Consider the following 21,504-nt stretch of genomic DNA (forward strand, 5'->3'; position numbering starts at 1 on the left):
TGATTCATTTTAATGTTATCTCTGCCTCTGCATTAAATTTTCCACAGTAACTTTACATCACTGTGTGTGTAAAGCACATAGATACAAAAAAAAAAAATTACAGACAGACCCAAATGAGCATCATAAACCAAATCCAGACAGCAAAGTACATCCTGGATTTATTACTGCCACTTATTTCCTGAGAGCTACAACTCACTGCAGGCTTTGTAAAGGTTTGACATCACACCATCATCCCCAAACTGTGGTGATTAAATCTTCAGTCTCACACTTAAAAAAAAAAAAACAAAAAAAACAAACCCCAAACCAACCAGTTTTGCCTTTCTAAAGATGCCAAATAATATAAGACACTTTCCTCCTCTCTAGCAAAGGTCAACTACACCACTCAACACAAAGCACCACAAGCCACTAACTCCTGGCACATTATTATCCAAATATTACTCTCCAGAGCAATATATATTTAACTATTCTCCTCAGCTATAAAAGGCCTCCAAACCCTGATAAGTGACCACAAAAATTAAAGATATTATGGGCAGGAGCAGCATCCAGAAAAAGCAATCACCAGTTAAACACTTCAAGCCTGGTCACTCCCGTGGGTGATGATCACTCGAGGGAACTGAAGGTTGGAATCTTAAGAGACAGCAGAATAAATGCCAATTTTTCACTTGGGCATGAAGTTATTTAAGAAAACAAGCTTGGATTCACTCTGCTAAGCAACAAAGGGCACATGTGATTCCACAAATCTTGGACTGGGATGAGGCTGAGACTCTCTTTTCATAAAATAGAATTGGGCTGTAACAACAATCAAATGTCATCAACTGCAACAAAGAGCAATAATCCCACTGAGCACCTGCTGATAATCAGTGGCTGCTGGACCTTGCTCTGATGTATCTTAGCCTTAATGGGATGTACAATGTGTCACAGAAACATTAAAACAGAATTCCCTCAACATCCTTTGTGGCACCTGAGGAAGGGAAATGTTCCTCTCACCAGGACCAGGTCAGAGCTGGAGCTGGAAAGGTGAGCTGTAAATACCAAAATTCATATTTTTTTCATTATTCTCTTAATTTCAATTATTTTTTAAGATTTCAAGTAATTTTTCACTTCCTGTTGGTGGGTGTTTTCCTTAGGCTGAGGAACAAAGATGTTCCCAGGGCTGGAGCCAGGCTGGGAGAACTGGGGGTGCTCACCTGGAGAAGGGAATTCAGGGAGAGCTTCCAGCACATTCCAGGAGAGCTGGAGAGGGACTGGGGACAAGGGATGGAGGGACAGGACCCAGGGAATTGAGAAAGGGGAGATTGGGGCAGGAATTGCTGGCTGGGCTGGCATTGCCAGAGAATCCCTGGATCCCTGGGATGTCCAGGCCAGGCTGGACATTGGGGTTTGTATCCCCTGGGACAGTGGGAGGTGTCCCTGCCATGGATGGGGTGGCACTGGATGGTCTGGAATGTCTCTTCCAACCCAAACCATTCCCTGGACCTGTGAGAGCACCAGGGGAACAGTCTGAGGCAGAGGGGCAGTTTCCTGATGGAAACCTCAGTGCCAGCCAACAAAGACCCTTCAGAGGTCTCTCCTCACCCCCTCTGTGTGCTGGCAGCATTAATTAGACACTGGTTATTTAACAGAACTTCACTCTGCTCCAAGAAAGTCATTCTTGTGTTTTATAACCTCAGCACAGATGATTTTCAAGCTCCTCTTTCTTTCTGCAAAGTCTTCAAGTACTTTGGGAAAGGGATGCTTTTAAGTGAGAGCAGCTGAAGTTTGACAAACTTTAGATTAACCACTCACATTTCTCCCACTTAGGTCATGCCCCTTGATTTCAATTGGTTCCCACTAAAGTTTTCTGCTAATTGCTGCTGAGTGAAGAATTCAGCTTGCTCCTGCTCAGGCTCATCTTGTTACAAAGGATGGTGCCAGGCTGAGAGAATAAAAAACAATAGTTCTGAAAGCTGGTGATCTTTGCCATCATGCTGGGATTTTTGGGTTTGTTTTCAAGGGGCTTAAATGCAACAGTCTGAAATAACCCTCATAGAACAGTCATAATTTAGAGGAAAATGCATCATTGATGGGAGCTGTAAGAGAAACAGCATTTTTTACCACAGACCTTTCCTCCTCCTGGCATCACCTGTGCAAGCAGGTGTAATTTCAGTGACCTCTTTCATTCTATACAAATCAAAAAAGTCTCTTTTGGGGGTGCTGCCACTAGAAACCAGCAGGATTTTTATTCATGTTCATCCCACCCCATGGGAAAGGTGAGTCCACTTAAAAGGTGAGGAGGGAATAAGTGCAACCCTCCCAAAAAAAAAGGTACAGAGAGCTCAGAGAGACAATAATGAACATAATTACAGTTGGTTATTATTTGCTTTACTCACAACCCTACTTTATAATGCTCCTGCCAGCAGAGCTGCTTTTATGGGATGTCTTTTTCATGCAGCAACCTTTTCATAAATCAAAGCCCCCAAAGCAATACCAGGCAGTTTCTCCTGCAGCCTGTTTGAAAATAAAAGTTAACACTGAGCCCTGGCTGTTATCAATCTTCATAAATGTGTCCATGATACAGCAAATCTGCTCCATATTACCCCAGCTCTGCTCTTAATGCATGCACAGGAGCAAACCCAGGGGCTTAATGGAGCTCCTAAATGGCTTGGAAGTGGGAGCCACGTTAAGTGGCAAGGGAAGTTTGAAAGGAATAACTGCTTTTCTCATTTCTCTCCATACAGGATGGAATTATTCCCCTTCCGGCTTGAAAAATGCGCATTGGGATACAGTGGGAATTTTCAGACACAAAATAGAGGCACCAGGAAAATGTGGGTTGTGTTCAAGGAACTGCAGTTAGGAGGGGAAATGATCAGGATTTCATTCCTCTTAGCAGAGATCTGAGGGGTTTTTTATTCAGGCCCTGAACTGAAAATCTGACAGAATTAATAAATTTATTGCAGTGGCACTCACACCCTCTGAAGGAGGAGAAGGGGCACCTGATCTGTCTTAATTTGTATTTTGTAGGGGCTGGAGGGGCTGCAGGAGAGGGACTGGGGACAAGGGATGGAGGGACAGGACCCAGGGAATTGGGGAAGGGGAGATTGGGGCAGGAATTGCTGGCTGGGCTGGCATTGCCAGAGAATCCCTGGATCCCTGGGATGTCCAAGGTTGGACACTGGGGCTGGGAGCAGCTGGGACAGTGGAAGTGTCCCTACAAGCAGGGGTGACACTGATGTCCTTTAATGTCCCTTCCCACCCAAACCATTCTGTGATCCTATGATTTAACCACTTTACAAGAGACCTAAATACTCATTTTACAAACCATCTTTTCTGAGTCTGACAACCCTTTGCAACAAAACCCAAAATTTGAGATTATTTCCTGAAATATTTACTGCCTACTTTGCCTTTAAACTGTGTTTTCCCTCAGGTGCACTCCAAGCAGAATGGCTGTGGTGTATTTTTCTTTTTTCCCTGATTTTCTAACACTACTGGAAAGGAGATTAAAAAAAGAGGGGAGCCACATGTCAAGTGGTAACATATAGAGATAACTGGTAATTAATTCATCACCCTGTACCCAGGAACAGGTGAATTCTCCTTAAAAAAATCCCCCCACCAGCTCTGGGAAACATTCTCCCTTCCCCAAAGGGAGGTCTGTGCTGGAGGCTCCCAAGTGAGATTTGTAGGATTTGATCCTACAGATGGCTTGGCCTCATTAAAAACATCCTTAGAAAAGGTATTTGTAAATCTCAACCACAAAAGATTAGGAAGTACAGAACAAATTAATAATAAAAAGGAGCTGCTGTGGGGTTTAACCTCCCAGCTTTAATGCTGTAATTGGGAGGAAATCCCAACAAAGGATAAGGCATTAAAACAAGAGGCTTTATTCCTTGTTTGGAATAAACCTGGAGGAGGGAAGAGGCTGCCAGATGTCCCCTGGCAGAGCCTGGAATGCCAAACACAAAGGGAGGAGCTTCTCATTCCTTGGGAGCAGCTCCCAAACCTGCAGCCAGAGCAGGGATTGGCCCTAAAGGGATCCAGGAATTCTCCCAGCACTGGGCTGGTCCCCAAAAGGAGATTCAGAACTGGGAGCCACTGATGGGAGGGCAGAGTTTCACTCACTGCTTTCCCAGGGAAATCTTTAAATGACTCTGGGTCGCTCTGTAAGCAAATGGAGAAAAGCAGCTGAACACATTTCTCATCCCAACACATCCACCTGAACAGGAAAAGGACCTTCTGAATAGGGAAAGCACCTGCAGGTCCTAAAATCACAGAGTGCTTCAGCTTGGAAAAGATATTAAAGATCATCAAGTTCATCCAGTTCAAACTCCCCTCCTACAGGGAAATTATCCCACATAGTTATCCCCAAATATCCTACACTGTTATCCCACTCAATCCCACACTGTTATCCCACTCAATCCCACAGTTATTCCCCCACAACAATATCCTACAATAATTATCCTGTTCTACCTGTCCCCACTCCCAGAAAATCTTTTTTTTTAGTAATAATAATAATAATAAAAAAATCCTACTCCTGGCTCGGTGCTTTATAAACATTAATTTTAAGATTGCTTTCTCCATTACACAGAGTAAAGGAAATCACTGTGGGAAAAACTGGGGATAGCCTGAGGGGAGATTTAATGAATGTACCCATGATTTCTAGAAAAGGGGGGAAAAAAAAAAAGATTATGCCAAGCATGGAAAGAATTGACTTGCCCTCTTTATTAATGTGCTATCTAAATTTTGAATAATGGATTTTAAAAGTTAATGCAACTCTCAAAAAAACACAGTCAGAGCTTCAACCCTCTTTCCTGAGCAAACAAGCACATTTAAATTTCACATCAGAGCTCCAAGATTTCAATGAACACACATCCCCATGCCCAGATTGTCAGTGCAAGAGAAACACACAGATATCCCACCAGTTTGTTCTGAAGGAATCTGCATCCAGCCCCAAATCCAATTCAAAGGAATGAAGTTAAACACCTGTGGCTGCAGGGAAACCCAGAATTGTCATGTCTGCAGTGGCAGTGACAGGTCAACACACTGAAAAGTGACTTTAGGGATTTCTGAGAGATTCCAAAGGGTGACTGGAGAACAGCCAAAGGATTCTTGTATTTGTTTATAGGTGGAGAGCAGCTGAGACAGGGGAACTGCTGCCCACCTGAGTCTCCTCTTTAAATTGGAACTGGATGATTTTTTGGGTCCCTGGGTCAAAGCACAATCCTTTGCACAAAGCAGCAGCAAATCCAGCAGATTTCTGGAGTGAGCTCTGCTCCTGCTGCCCCTCAGGTGAGCCCACCACTGAGAGAGCTGAGCAAAGAGCAGAGTTTACTCAAGAGGAACAGGGTTTGGGGTGTCCATGACAAACAGGGGGCTGGAAGGATTTATTGCAGTCTCTGTGGTGTCTCCCCACCTGAAGCAGCTCTGTGCACTCAGAATTTGGACTGGTTTCAGGCTAAGAGGGGTGACAGCATCACTGCCATGAAAACTGCACCTACACTTGGCTGGTGGAGTGAAATGTGTTTGAGATCAGACACCTCTGCCTGAAACACTTCAAAAACCTCTCCTGGTGTGAGCACAGCTGTGTGTGAAGAGGTGCAGGAGCAGAAAGAGAAACAAGACCTTTGGGTACCTCTGTTGCTAAGAAAAGCTCAGTGGCTGAGCTGAGCTGTGGTGTTTTAATTCTGTAATTCCCAGCATCACTTACAAACAGCTCACACCTCTCTAAGAGATGTCAGGAGTAACTTGGGATCATCATCCCCAGATTGAACATGTGACAAAAAAAAATCAAGGATATCACCAGCAACAATGTCATCAGGGCAAACAACCCTGCAGTGGTTCTCTCCTGACAAAGCATCACCTCTATTTGCTGTATTTGTAAGAGAAAACATTAATTCAGAAGGTTTCTGTGCAGAGCTCACTGCCCTTGGCTAAGCAAAAAAAATAAAAAAATTAAAATCTAACTAAAGGCACAAAGCCTGCAGGATTTTTTTTCAGTTTTTGAAAAATAACTACTATGTGGTATTTCATAAATAACTGGTAATTTGTATTTTTAATTTAGGTTTTAAAAGCTGTTACTTTTAATTTAAGGCCAGCTTGGATGGGCTGGAGGAACTTGGTCTAGGGAAGGGGGTGGAATGGGATGAGTTTTAAGGTCCCTTCAACCCAAACCACTTTGGGAATCAATGATGTGATTTAAAGAGGTGACACAAACTGGAAATCTGGGTCTTGCACAAGGAGAAATTCAAGCACAAATTCTTTGCCTGGCTCTCTGCAGCACAGATTTCTATGTTACAGAGGTATGTGAGTGCAGCATGATGGTGACTGAAGATATTTGCATTAAGAAACTATCAATATTCCTAATTTCCAGGCAGTGCAAGAGCCCTTCAAAGTCACCATATGTGCCCCAACATCAGAAGGGTAATGAGGACAGGGAAATAAAGCCACACTTCCCTGGACTCTGTCCAAAATCATCAATAAAAAGCTGATTTTCTCTCTATTCTGCTTTTTCCCCCCCTCAGTGTCCAGAGAATTGGCACCACTGCTTTGTGAGACAATTATATCTGAATATCCAAGTGTTGCTGTTATTAATTTACTGTGGTTTCATTATGCTTCTTCTCAGCTTCACAGTCACAGCAACATCAGTCAAAAAACACAGGAAATGCTGCAAATATTTCAAATATTCACAGCTCAGCATCAAGCAGAACTTCATGGGGGAAGTGTCCATGGCATGGATGATCCTTAAAGTCCTTTCCAGCTCAAACAACTCTGTGATTTTTTAATGATAACAATGCTTTAAATTCTATTTTCAGTAAATATTAATGACCCAAGCTTTGTGATAGAGAAATTCTAATTAAAGGAAGGTATGATATTGATGATTTGTCATTTATTCCCATTTATTCTATGAGAATTGATGGAGAGAATCATGTTCAAATAATAAAAGGATAGCCCCCCCCCACAAATCTGTGATTTAGAATAAACACCCAGATGATGCAAAGGATCCTCTGGATTACAACTCTCATTGTCCAAGCAAACTTTGAATTGTTTTAATTCCATTATTGGGGAAAACCTCATCACAAACTGATCAATCAATCCCCCAGGAAGAACTTGGGATGAAGTTTTTTCCCAAAAAATCCCAGCAGCAAGAAGCAATTCCACGTTGTCCACAAGAGCAGTGAAACAGGAGAGGAATATTGAGGAAAAATCACTAATGCACAGCTGTGAATTCTAAATATACCACCAGAAATCAAAACCCCACCAAAGATAAAAACATTTATTTTAGGCTGCCTTTGCCCTCTCTGCTTCTTAAATGAATAATGAAGATGTCACTTGGCTCGAGACACCACAGGGGAATAAAATGTCACTGCTGCAGCTGCTGAATTTCCCACTCCCAACCCTCCAAATTAAGGGAAAAAAAAGAAACCCCACAAAACAAAGGGAGAATTTGATTAGGAAAAGTTCAAATCCTTGCCCAAAGCCCAGCTCTTCCTGTAACGTTGCATTCTTCTCTTCTTGTGTAAACTCCTCATTATGACAGAGCCATCTTCATAATGGAATAATTGGGGTTATAATGTAACTGTGGGAAGATAATTCCAGCTTTAGGAGGGGCAGCATGGCCCTGTAATGTTGTTTTAATGTGATTTGGGGACTGCAGGAACTGCCTGAACCTGCTCATTTAGGATTTGATCAATGGGAATTAGGCTGGTAAAGAGATGAAGCATTTGATAATTCCCAATTTGATCAATGTGAATCAGGGGCCTTGGTGGAGATAAAACATTCCACATGGACATTTGGAATATCAGTTTAATGCAGCAGCAATAGGAACTGCAGACATAAGACTTGCCAGGTCTCTGATCCAAATCCATGTGGGATATTTGTATTTTTCCCCTTTTAATGGGGTTTAATTATCCCTAGAGACTGATGAAGCCACAGCTGATGTAATTTCAGGGATTAAATGGAGGAAGGAAAATCCAGGAAATATTTAATATATAATAACACCATCCACTTCTTGCTCTTGGAAGGGATGGAGCTTAAAAAGTGGAAGAAATTCAAGTTATATCATTAAAACTGGGTACCTAATTCTAGACATGCCTAAAATAAAGTCAGACTATTTGCTAATAACACCACAATTAGATCCATTAATCTTGCACTTGGAACCTGCAATCACAGGCAGCACATGGCTTTATGCATTAACAAAATTTAGCAGCTCAACCTTATTTAATTCTTCTTTTACAGCCAATTAAACAACTCTTTAAACACCACTGGAGCCTCTGTCCTCTCAATCCTCACGTGCAATTAAACTGCACACAAGAAGTGCCTGTGACACCAAAAGAGCATCTTTAGGTCTCACTAAATCATTCCTCATTTATCCATCAAGTTCCATAAAAGAGGCAGTGATAAAATAACACCTCCTGCATTGAAACCTTCAATAAAAAGACACAGTCTTGAAAAGGATTTGATGTAAGGAAAAAAAAAAAACAAAAAAAACCCTTTAAATTGTAAAGTAATATTGGTATTTCAGGCACTTCATCAAATCTGACGTAATTTATGTGCATATTTCAGGCACCTTTTTATTTCTTTTTGTTTTTCTTGGAAGGCAGTGGACCAATAATGGATCCACTGATGTAAAAATTCCCAAATAATTTTTAGGAAATTTGGTTTCAAGTGCAAAAGCAGCACAGTAATTGCAGCAGTGCTATTAAAGACCAGTCAAATGGATGATTTCAATGTATACTTTGAATTTCTAGAAAATTAAGAGAAGTCCACTCCCATCAAGTGTTAGGAATGTGATTCCTTATCCAAATTCTCCTCAATAAATATTCCTTGATTTCTGCACCCTATAAAATGGTTTCCTTAAATTCCTTTGATGCTCTATCAATCAGTTCAATTTCTGCACAAAAAGGAACCCAAAATATTTGATTTACTTAGGAAATCCTTTATGGATCAGGAGGAAAAACCCAATCCCCAAACCCATCTGTGCCCACTAAACCCACCCAAATCCCAACAAAACCTTCTTTTGGAATAATGCATGTGAAATGAGGCATCCATTTGATTTAGAAAGCTGAAAATATCCCAGTGTAACAAAGGAAAGAGAAAGCCAGGTGGGAATTTTATCCCAACCTTCCTGGATTTCCAGGCATGATGGAAAACCCTCCAAATTCTGCTTTAATCAGACCTTGATCAATGGTCATCCTGTCCCTTTTGTTTAAGAGATAGATAAATTTAGTGTTCAATATACCCTGCACCATTAAACACTACAAAATTTTTATATATACACCAGGGATTATTCAACAATTCATGCTGTTAAGAGATAAAATGAGTTTTTCTTGTACTTTAAAATTTTATTTGTATCATTATCAGCAGCTCAGAAAGGACTTTTCTCTTCCTGCTCATCAAAAATCAAAACAAAACACAAACCAGAAGCAAATCCCTCCACAAAGCTACAAAAATCGTGGCAGAATAATTCATTTTCTGCAGCATTTCTTGGTTAGAGGAGAGAATTGAGCTTGTGAAAAGTTCTGTGTCCTCAGTAAAATGATAAATGGAACCTGGAGCCTGAGGGATGAAGCAGCCCAAAAGGGAAGGTCCAAGGCTAAAGGGTCACTGTCACTTTGATCCATCAATTACCAGATCTTCACTTCCCTTTCTTCAGGAATAATAAAAATTATTTAATTTGACCTTCACTGTTGAGGGCAGAGTGAAATTCCTCATTTAAATCTTTCCCATGGTGTGATTGTGATGCAAAGCTGGAATCCCATTTTTGGAGCTCCATCAGAGAAAGGGAAGCTATTTTTAGAATATTTCATGCTTCTTATCAACTATAAATTAATATAATTTATATCAATTATAAACTGATGTAATTGATACAATAAATATACTAAATGTGCATTTCTCTGCAGCTTTTGGCCTCCAAATTTTTCCCAAATTCCCTCCTTTCAACAACCAGGGGGATTAATAAGATCTGTGAGGGAGGAAAGGGGAATTATTGTGCATTTTAATGTGGTAACAACTCCTCCAGCTGCCAGGAAAAAAAAAAAAAAAAAAAAAAAAGGAGAAGGGACTCACTTGAACCGAGATGAGACTTCATCAGCAGCTTTTTGGTATTCCTCAGTGGTGACCTTGTAGAACTGGGCACTCTGGAGGAAAAACAGAATAAAAACAGATTTCTGTTAGTGTTGTTAGCAGGCATGCTAATATCTAGTCAATAAAGCTGATAGGTTTGGATTTAAGTTGTTTCAAAAAACCCTCAAGCCTACCCATAAAATGACAAAATTTCACAAATCACTTTTTTGGGGGTGTTTGTTTGTTTTTAATAAGAAATGGCTTTTAAAAGAAATGGCTCTTGGGGAAGAAACTCTAAAGGGACATGAGGAAAGAATGCCATATATTAGCACAAGGTGCTCCTGGAGTCTTTGCAACTTCTTCACTGCAAATTAAAATCAAAATAGTGATTTTTGATTTCTTTGCAGTGCCCTGTTTGTGTTCCTCACACATCTCCACAGCCTCACTGCTTCAAAGTCCCACCATAAATAAATTAACTATAGCTCAACTTTCCCTTTTGCTCTTTGCCTTCTCTGAGGATTTCCTGGAATATTCCAAACTCCCAGATCACTTCACTCAGTTGTTAGTTTTAATTCCTAAAGCCAGGCAGCTTCAGGATAGATTCTCATCTCTCCTAAACCCAGGGATGGCTTTGACTCAGTTCTAGAAAAATATTCATTTTTTAAGTACAGGTGAGAGATGCTCACCAAGCAACAGAAGCTTCCTAGGTGGGAAAATGCTGTGCCAGGGGAGGCTCAGCTTTGAAATTGGGAAAATTCCCTCATGGAAAGCTCTGGAACAGCTGCAGGGGTGGAGTTCCCATCCCTGCAGGGATTTAAAGCCCTGTGGAGGTGGCACTTGGGGACATGGCTCTACAACCTTAAAGGTTTTTTCCAGCCTAAAGAATTCTGTGATCATAATTGCTGGAATGTTGTTTTGCTTCATGTCTCAATAATACAGAGGTGGCATTTTTCAGGAGGTTTTTATAGCCTCAGCACAGCTGGACCTCTGCTGTAATAACCAAAGCACCTGGCTGCCCAGCTGGAGGGAGAAAGCAAAGTTGAAGCAGCTCAAAACTTCTCTGGAATTATTATATGCTGGTGGAAAAAGGGTGTGGAAAGGCAGAAAGTTGTGCTGGCACTTGCAAGAATTCTGGTGTAGATTTGAGTCACTGGCATCCCAGGGAGTGATGTTAACATGGCAACAAAATCCTGCCAATCCCACACTGGGTGATTACAGCAAACCCAGCTGAATTCTTATTTTAACAACCTGGGACTTTATCCTGTGCTTCAGAGTTATTGATGCCTCAATATTGATTTAGCATCTTCCAAATATTTAATTTGTGTCAGGCTGAGGGAGCTGGGATTGCTCACCCTGGAGAAAGAAGGGTTCTGGGAGAAATCAGAGTCCACAAAGGGCTCCAGGAGAGCTGGAGAGGGACTGGGGACAAGGGATGGAGGGACAGGACCCAGGGAATTGGGGAAGGGGAGATTGGGGCAGGAATTGCTGGGCTGGCATTGCCAGAGAATCCCTGGATCCCTGCAATGCCCCAGCAAGGATTGGAGCAGCCTGGGATGCTGGAGGTGTCCCTGCCATGAGCTTTGAGCTCCTTCCCAGCCAAGGCAGCCCAGGATTCTGGGATTCAGGACACTCAGCATCCATCCAGAGGGGTTTGGATGGACAGTGGGCATGGAAAAGAGAGGAAAAGGGAAGGGAGAGCCTGGATGGTTCCCTGAGATTGCAAGGGAAGGCCCTGGATCCATCAATGCCTTGGAGAGGAGATGGATCCAATGGGAGGTTGTGGAGAGCTGGGAATTGGCAGCCTGGAGAAGGGAAGGATCCAGGGAGAGCTTCCAGCACATTCCAGGGCCTGGAGGGGCTGCAGGAGAGCTGGAGAGGGACTGGGGACAAGGGATAGAGGGACAGGACACAGGGAATTGGGGAAGGGGAGATTGGGGCAGGAATTGCTGGCTGGGCTGGGATTGCCAGAGAATCCCTGGAATGTCCCAGGCCAGGCTGGATGGGTCTTGGAGCACCTGGGACAGTGGGAAGTGTCCCTGCCATGGCAGGGGTGGCACTGGATGGGCTTTAAGGTCCCTTCCAACCCAAACCATTCCATGATTCCTTAACACACATGGATTCAGTCCATGAGAAGCATCATTCCAATTTTAATTTTGGGTAAAATAAAGCAGTTTAGCTTAAGACATTGATGTATGGAAAAGCAAGACGATGAAAACGTTTTTAGGGAGAAAAAAATGGAAATGTAAGTGGAGAGATCACTCTTCCATGTAAGTCACAGGTGACACAGGTCTGTGGTCACTGGGTGAGTAAATATGTCCTGAGGAATATTTATCATTTTATGAGCAGTGAAGCTCTCACTCCTGCAAAAACACTTCCTGAAATTCCAAAAGAGGCATCACCAACTACAAAAAAAAAAAAAGCAAATAAAACCATTTCTCCTTCCCACTTCAAGATTTCATCTCCTAAGCTTCTTCCTTGTGAATAATAATCTTGAAATGTACCAAAAACATTGAATAAAATTCCAGCTCCAGACAGGGATAAAATTGAACAGCAGGGTTAATATTTTCTCACAAATGATAACAAATTGGGTAAGAGGCAGTGCAGGCAAAGGTCAGGCTGGGGTCAGCAGGAGCAGCTGCACTCCCACTGCCAGCCCAGACCTCAGCACCCACTGCACTCACTGCCACCCTCAGTTAGCCCTTCCTAAATCATCATGGGATGGGATGGGATGGGATGGGATGGGATGGGATGGGATGGGATGGGATGGGATGGGATGGGATGGGATGGGATGGGATGGGATGGGATGGGATGGGATGGGATGGGATGGGATGGGATGGGATGGGATGGGATCCATGGGATGGGATGAACTGGGAGATGCTTTAGGGCAGGAACCTTTCCTGGGATGGGATGGGATGAACTGGGAGATGCTTTAGGGCAGGAACCTTTCCTGGGATGGGATGAGCCCCCAGTGAGCAGCAGGACGAGCGTGGCCAAGGCAGGGCTGAGATGATGAATGATTCTCCATCACCCCCTGTCCCCCCCAGGCCAACACAGACTGGAATCTTATTTAGGCTGCCATTTATCTTCCTTTGGCCTGGTCAATAAAGATGAACACAACAGTTGTAAGGATCGATTGCAATTTTTTCTCATTTTCAAGCATGAAGGAGCATTTCTGACATAAAAACAATATTCAGGGTGTACTTGTTCTGCTTTTTAATTGCAGTTCAAGTGATCAACTGAGCTGCTCTGTATGCCCAGAAGTTTTAATCCTACAAGCTATCAAGAAATCATTTGTTATCTTAGATGAAGTGTGCTGTTTGTTGGCTCAAGTCTACTATTGAAATCCACTCAGATTCTCTTTTAGAGATAAACTCTCCACAACCCAGAGATGAAGTTTTGTTTTCTAAGTCCTCCTTAATCCTCCAGATAAAAGTGCAGTGGTCATTTCCCTAAATACAGATTAAAAATGGGGCTGTAACATCATTTTTCTCATCTCCAGATAAAGGCAGGCATTTATTATCCTCATCCCTGGAAGTGCCCAAGGCCAGGCTGGATGGGGCTTGGAGCACCCTGGGATGGTGGGAGGTGTCCCTGCCATGGCAGGGGTGGCACTGGATGAGTTTAAACTCCCCTCCAAACCCAAATCCAGTAGTTTAGACCCAAAGATAATGAAGATATTGCAGTAAAATTGAGTAACAAGTGGTGCCTTTTCCACACCCTCAATGTGAACTGAGAGAAACAGAGGCTGAAGGAGAAGTTAAAGAGAACTTCAATTTTAATTCTAAATCCAAATTTGCCCTGATGCATACACAGAGCCACAGAAAATAGAAATAATGCCATAAGTCAGGGAGGGAAAAAATGAGATCTGACCATGGGTGAAAGTGTTTTCACCACGTTTGCCACTGAAATAATTTTCCCTGAGAGAAGTGGGAACAGAAGCTTCTGAAAGCAGGAGGAATGAGAGGAGAATTATCTCTCTCCACTGCTCTGATTTCAAAGGTCTGTGTAAGAAAATAAATTCCTGGAGCCCCTCAGAAGGTCACTGTTTTGTCTGCATGGGGACCTCAAAGCACCAGCACACCTTTCACTCTGGGCTGAAAATCTTCAGATTTGCAACCAGGCAAAGTTCTGAGAGATCCTGTGTCATCCAAGCTGATAAAAGATTATCAAAAGAACCAGGAGAACTTGAGATCACTCATTTAATTTTACCAGAGATACTTCACCTGTATGCACTATTTTATTAAAAATGTGGTGGAACTGTTTTTACTGCAGACAGACCACGACTGATTTTGGTATTTAATTCTTTTTTTTTAAGCCCTTAAAGCTCTGAAGAGATTCATTATGAGAGTAACATCCATGCAATCTATTTATTTTTTTATTTTAATTAAATTTAATAGTTACGTAGTTAAAAGTTGATTTGACAAAGAGAATAAGAAAAAAAAAAGACTTTTGACTTGCATACAAAAGAGATAAATCTGCCCTTTGCTTCAAGTTAGTGCTGGGAAAGACAAAAATGAGCCCAGCTTGACTCCAGCTCAGCTCAGCACCTGCTCCACCCACCAAAGGAACCAAGGGCTTGGGCTGTTTGGCACCTTTGAGAATCAGGGGAGAATTTTTAATTTAAAGATTTCTCTTTCCTTCTCATCCTCCCCCACGGAAAGACTCAAAGCATTGGCAGGCAAAGATTATCCTGTTCCCTGAATGGCAAATTGGAAAGTTTTCTGTGCCTCTTTTTAATCCATTTCTGCTGCAGTTAAGCTTCTTTTCTCCCCTTAATTGTACTTGTGGCCATTTCATCTGAGGATCTTTAACAGAGCTATTTGTGGATAATAGGGAGCATTTTGTTTTAATCATCCTGTTGACACAGAGCCTCGGATCTGAACGGCCTTAAAAGAGATTTCCAGAGCCACAAGGAAATTGTTTCACTTATTTCAGTCCAAACTCAAGACTGACAAGGTTTGTCTAAACCCCATCCTTGGACTTGGACATTCCAGGGATTCTCTGGGAATTCCAGCCCAGCCAGCAATTCCTGCCCCAATCTCCCCTTTCCCAATTCCCTGGGTCCTGTCCCTCCATCCCTTGTCCCCAGTCCCTCTCCAGCTCTCCTGGAATGTGCTGGAAGCTCTCCCTGAATTCCCTTCTCCAGGTGAGCACCCCCAGCTCTCCCAGCCTGGAGCAGCTCCAGGGCTTCCTCTGGACTATAGAGAAAAAAAACAAGATTAGAAGAAATAAACTTTCAAACATCCAGTCATCTTTCATCTTTGGAACTGCCACCAAATGAGCAAGGAGAGAAGGAATTAGGGAAAAAATGAGAACAAAAAAAGAATAAAACCATCAACTGTTCTGTGCCTCCACCCCAGTTCCAAATTACATTAAATTACAGCTTTATAAATATGACCATTCCAATGACATTTTCATTTGAATTTAAAGTCTCTATTTGTCCCTGAATTGATTTTAATAAGCTATGGAAAACCAAGCATTTAACATCAGACAGCTCCCAAGTAACACTGCATCTTCATTCTGCCTGCAAATGATCTATGGATGAGGGAATTTCTTCTGAAATGTCAGCAGATCAGCCCTGTGCTTGAATTTTTAGATAAGTTATTCTTTATACAAGTTCTGACTGCTCTCATTTGATCCAGCTGCTCTAGGCAGTCAATTGGTGCAGTTTTTATTCCAGAGATGAAACTAAAGATCTCCAAATCCACAGTAAGAGATCCTACAGAACACTTAAGACTTCTATTCTGATTTTTAAATCCTATTATGAGCTCTTTTTTAATGAGGGGGACTGACTGTCCTCACTGGGAGAAAGTTCTCTGGATCTGCCACAGGGCTGAAAATCAGATTTTTATGAAATCTATCCAAATGGAGCATCTTTCCACCAAAATAAATGGTCACTGCCCAAATCAAACCAGTTTTCCAATCCTGCACTACAGCTGAAAAGGTGCCTTAGGAGAAAGACCCAACAAATCCCTTCCAAAATTCAGGACAACTCATGGACTAAAGATAAATGGACAGAGCAGGGGATGAGTTTTTACAGCAGAGGAGAACTTTTTAATATGAAATAAGTGGGAGAAGTGGCTGCAAGGTAAGGAGAGGGAATTCAAACTGAAAGAGAAGCACCACAGAAAAAAAACCCCAAAAAACAACAAAAAGCAAAGGAAGCAACTTGGGATCCTGGGCTGAGCCTACAGAAGACACCCAGATAGGGAATTTGAGACTAAGGCAATTATCAGGATTTTAGTGGTGCTTGTCTACAGCTCCCAATTTCAAATTCAAGTGCAATTCCCTCTCTTCTGCCTTTAGAAAATTTCCTCTGCCTGCTGTACCTGGAAGAAGCTGGGTCAGGACCAGGCTGTCCCTGGGACAGAAGAGAAACCTGAACTGTTGTGGACTGATTTGGACGATCCAAAACCACCCAGTACCTGAGATAAAACCCAAAAAAAAGTATCCAAAGGTGTTGAAAATGCCACAGACCCACCCAAACAAAAACCTGGAAGGTGTCTCTGCCCATGGCAGCTTGGAATGAGATGATGTTTAAGGTCCCAAACCAATCTGTGATTCCATCCTGAAGAAGGAAATTCACATCCCAGCAGAGTTGGATTAATTCCATGATGGGTGTTTGTCAAAGATTTCAGTGATACCAAAGATATTCAGAGTGCAGCAAGCAGGGTAAAATACTTAACTCAGTTATGAGCAGAAAATGGGGGAAAAAAGAGCAATTTTTGACCTTTTCTTTTGAATTTCCAACTGTTTTTCAGGCACCACTAACTCATGCCTTTAACTGCAACTATTAATGGCTCTGAAGTTTCTCTCCAGCCATGCCTCACTTCACTTTTCTGCCCTGCTACAACATTGATCTCGAATTTGTTAACACTCTGAGCTGCCAAAGAAAATGAAAACCTTTGTGAAAAGGACAAATCTATTCCAAGTTCTTACAGCTATTCAGCCAAGCAGCTAATCTGCATGTAATTGTAGTAGTGGTGTTAATACAAATGTGCTCAGGCTGAGAGATGCACCTGAAAATGCACAACTGTATTTATGGCCCTTCCTGATGACAAGAAGCCTCATTTAAATTATTCCCATTTACAATTTTCCTTTCTCAGCTCAGCCCTGTCACTATTCCATGGTTTAAATTGTGTTTTCCCAATGGGGTTATTTCTCCTAAAGCAGGTTTTGCCCCCCAAAAATGAATGTGCTACATCTTTGAGGCACACAGGAATGGGAATTGCTGCTGCCAGGGGTGATGCCCAAGAAATCTAAGTTGGGAATTCCCTTCTGTGGGGTGCAGACAGAAGCACAGGAATGAGGATTTTAAATTCCTGTTGCTGGTTGCATTTGTGGAATTAATTCTTAAATACTGGTTCAATGGGCCAGCAAAAATTACACCACAGGCAATCACATCAGCTCAAAGCAAACCAGGATCAGCAAAAATTCCAAACTCCTGGAATGGTTTGGGATGGAAGGGACCTTCCAGATGATCCAGTTCCAACCCTTTGCCATGGGCAGGGACACCTCCCACTGGCCCAGCCTGCCCAGGGTCCCATCCAGGAATGGCTGTGACTTCCAGGGGTATCCCAGTGTTTTATTCCAAGGTACAGAGCTGTCCTTTCTGCACTTAGCATTTCAAAGCATGAAGTCAACTCAGCCTAAATCTTCCACTCCATTCCTGCACACTCAGCTCATCCTGCATGGATGACTCCCACAAAGTCCTGAGGTGCTGGAGACTCCAAAGAAGAAAATTTGAAGCTGTTTTGGCAAAACTTTACCATAGACAGAGGCCAGGGCAGCCCCTCCATGGTCTACAGCAGCCACAGTTTTAATAGGAAGTCTCAAAATCTGAGAAAATCTGAGAAAATCCCTTTAAGCACCACTTGTTTCCAACTCATTTTGGCCAGCTTTTGGAAGCAGAGAGCCCATGAAAGTGGTCAAAAAAAAAACTTCCCCCCAAGGACAGTTAAGGGACAGGGATGATATGAGGTTGTGCTATCTCCAGCCTTAGAGGTCCCCAAAAATCCCCCATGTCAAAGCTCAATCTGCTCTGAGCAGGTGCTTGGACCTCCCAAGGCTCCTTACAGTCAGAACAACCCATAAATATGGAAACTCAGATCTGCTATCAGGGTGAAAATCTCTTTTGGCTTGTAGATGTGCAATCTGCTCTGCAGCTGGGAGTGAAATTCATCTTGTGGCAGCAGCCCAGCAGAAAGAATCACAGATTAGCTCTGTCTTCTTTCAAATCAATGGAAAATAGCTGGCTTTAGCTCTGTTTATTAGATCTCCCCTATCACTGCTGCCTGAGATTGGCTGCCTCAGGCCATAATGAGTGCAAAATTACCATTTTTTTGAAAAGCACAAATAACTCACACGCCAGCCCGAGAGAAACCACCAATAAAGTTCCTGAAAGAAATTCTGCAATATTCTGTCTCTCTCAATCCACAGTCCTGGCACCAGTGTCATGGCACAGTGGTTGCTGTTTCTCTTGCTGCTTTAAAAAGTTTTGCCTGTGGTTTTTTTTGAGCTGGTATTTGTGGGAATTTTCCTCAGGAACCAGTTTGATTAATCCTATCAAATTCTCATTTTGTGGAATTATGAGCTGCAGTATCCAAATGAGATGAGTTTGATATTCCAAACCACTTTCATATTTGCATTTGGTCAGAGCAATGAACTTCTTTCAATATTGTTGCCACAAATATTGTGAATTTTGGTCTGTCAGGTGATATTTTGATGGTTGGGATCAGCAGGTGAGCAAAGAGGGAGTGAATATGGAGAGCAGATTTTCCACTGTGCAAAGTTCATGATCCAAGTGAAAACAGCCACAAGAAAAGGCAGAAAATCTGATATCAACTGACTGACAGCTGATGCTGCTACAACAAAAGTCAAACTGTAAAAATCTACTTATCAATAACAGGTTTTGGTGATGGTGAAGGAACTGGAGAACTTCAAGGATGGTCTCTGGCAGCTGCTTGGAACACCATAGCACTGGTACAACAAAAATGCTGAAGATATTAAAAAATCCCTGATTAAAAACAATGTAGGTATTTGTTAGGATCAGTGATAAGCACCTGAATCCAAGTAAACTGCATTTTACACTCAGATTAGATGGAGAACTCTGCTCAGCAAGAAGGGAAAAAAACTATGAGCATGTTTAAATCAGAATAATGTGAGAATTTTTCAGTGATCTATCAAGAGTGGATCCCAGCAGCCCCACTGAGCTCAGAACTGCTCCTGGAGGAAGAGAAACCACAACTAATGCAGGTGGGCTCTCCCTAAAAACCTGCTCACACAAATTCCAGGACCTGGAAAAATGAAAGCATGACCCAGTGGAATTATCAGCACCAAATAATCTGGAAGTTTAAAGTCACAGCATTGCTCTCAATAAGGCAAAATCCACAAAAGATTCCACAAAATTCCACAAAATTCCTACAGCTGGATGACACATGAGGCCAAATAATTCAAACACAGACTCCTACAAACCTTCCTAATTTGTGACTGGGTTTTGTGACCTCTGAGGATGATTCCCACTCTTTCCTGGGCTCCTTTTTCCTGCATTCCTCATGGGTTCTGTTTATTCCCATCTCCCTCCTGCAGTGCCAGAACTGATATTCTGAATTTCTGCCACCCCACAGGTATTTGGGAGATGTTTTATCCTACAGATGGATTTTTTTTTTTTTTTCCACTGGAACCTTTGTTTTTCCTTCTCATTCCAAGTGTTCCATTGTGCTGCACACCTGCATTTCTCCAGACATTCCACCTTTTCCCTCCTTTAGTTGTTTTTGTGAATGCACTTTGGGTCTCACACACATTTACAATTCTTCTTCACTCCTCACAGCAACAGGTCCAGCTGGATAAATTCCATCTCTGTATTGATTCCCCAGCTGGCTGATAACATATGGAAATAGTTGTAAATTTGGATTTTTGCATTTTACTTTATAAAGTATGAGAGCATTGAGGATGAACTTGATTGAATCGATATTTTTTCTCCTTTTTCTCCCTCCAAAGTACCAAGGTGACTCTCAAAAGCTCCCACATCTTTGATCTGGGCAGCTACAGGAGAAAAATCCCTTTTTTTACTGTAAAATCTAGAATTACTTCATAGGGACAATGCTCTCAGGCACAGGGTGGGATTTTTGGAGTTGTCCTGTGCAGGGCCAGGAATTCCTGCCAGCAGGAATTGTATTTATGGCACCTGCACCCTGAAATTTCCCATTTATTTTGTCTTCAAATTCTTAAAGCCTGGGCAAGAAGAGGAATAAAACACTGCCAGTAAATTCAGTCACAGAAAAAGAGGTTTCTATGTCTGAAAACTTTTAATTGCAACAACTACTGCAGTAAAAAGACATCAAATGTCCCCTCAAACACTGGCACTAAATCCTTGTTCTGTCAACCACTGGTAAAACTCCCACTTCAAAAACATCCCACATGCTGCATGCTACAAACACACACAGCACTTTACACTTGATTTTTCCAATATAAAAGCACAGGTCTTGTAAGGATTTTTCAGTTTTTCATGAAGTTCTTTCAATTTTACAAGTACCTGAAATAATCTCTTGTCAGTTCATGGCAACAATTCAAAGAAAAAAAAAAAAAAAAAACTTCATTGATGTTTTCTGAATTTAAAAGGGTCATTTACTGCTTTTTTCAAAGCCTTTAAAAAAAACCCAATTTCTGCACAGTTTCTAACAAAAGGAAGCCCAGCCTCTACCATTATCCAATAACTCATCTCACCTATACACAGCATTATTTTGTTTTGCTCAGTTGAAATCCCACTGAAAAACTCCTGCCTGCTCAGCCACAAAAGATTCTCAAATCATCAATGTTCTGCACATTATTTTAAACATATAATTAAAGAAATCTTCCAAAAAATTCAGTGACAGGAGCAGCAGAAATTCTGAGCAGGAAGGAGGCTCATGAAAGCTGTTTGAGAGGTGCAGTGAATACAGTCTGGGCTGGATTTGTTTCATGGGGTGTGTTCAGCTGCTGAGGAATTCTTTGGAAGTGTAAAGTCAAAAAAATATTGCACCTATTCAGTGGAATGAGAGGGACATGGGAGAAAAAAAAATATCAATAGTTTTTCATTTAAAGACAGCAAATGGAACAGGTTCAGCTACAGGGAAGTGCACTGAGGACACTGAGCTCCTCAGCTCTGGCACACAGGGAATGGCATTCCTGTGAAAATTATAACAGAAAAAAGGTTCTGATTTCACACTGGGGCTCTTCTTTACTCCAAAACAACTTTGATTTTCTTAAAGAATCACAGGATGGGATGGGTTGGGTTAGAGGGGATCTTAAAGCTCATCTCATTCCACCCAAACCATGGCAGGGACACTTTTCACTGTCCCAGGTGCTCCAAGCCCAAATATCCAACCTGGCCTGGGGCATCCCAGGGATCCAGGGGCAGCCACAGCTGCTCTGGGAATCCCAGCCCAGCCAGCAATTCCTTCCCCTTTCCCAATCTGAAGCCATTTCCTG

General features: G+C 42.1%; 1 protein-coding gene across 3 annotated transcripts in view; it reads right to left on the minus strand.

The window, feature by feature from the left end:
• CHCHD3 (coiled-coil-helix-coiled-coil-helix domain containing 3) overlaps positions 1–21,504 on the minus strand; it is a 116,945-nt gene that overhangs the window by 12,287 nt on the left and 83,154 nt on the right. For all 3 annotated transcript variants that reach the window (XM_079304019.1, XM_079304020.1, XM_079304021.1), the window contains one exon: positions 10,039–10,109. In XM_079304019.1, coding sequence (XP_079160145.1) covers positions 10,039–10,109 — 71 coding nt within the window. The remainder of the gene's footprint in view (positions 1–10,038; positions 10,110–21,504) is intronic.

The sequence above is a fragment of the Erithacus rubecula genome (assembly GCF_903797595.1).
Source record: "Erithacus rubecula genome assembly, chromosome: 4".
Classification (NCBI taxonomy): Eukaryota; Metazoa; Chordata; class Aves; order Passeriformes; family Muscicapidae; genus Erithacus; species Erithacus rubecula.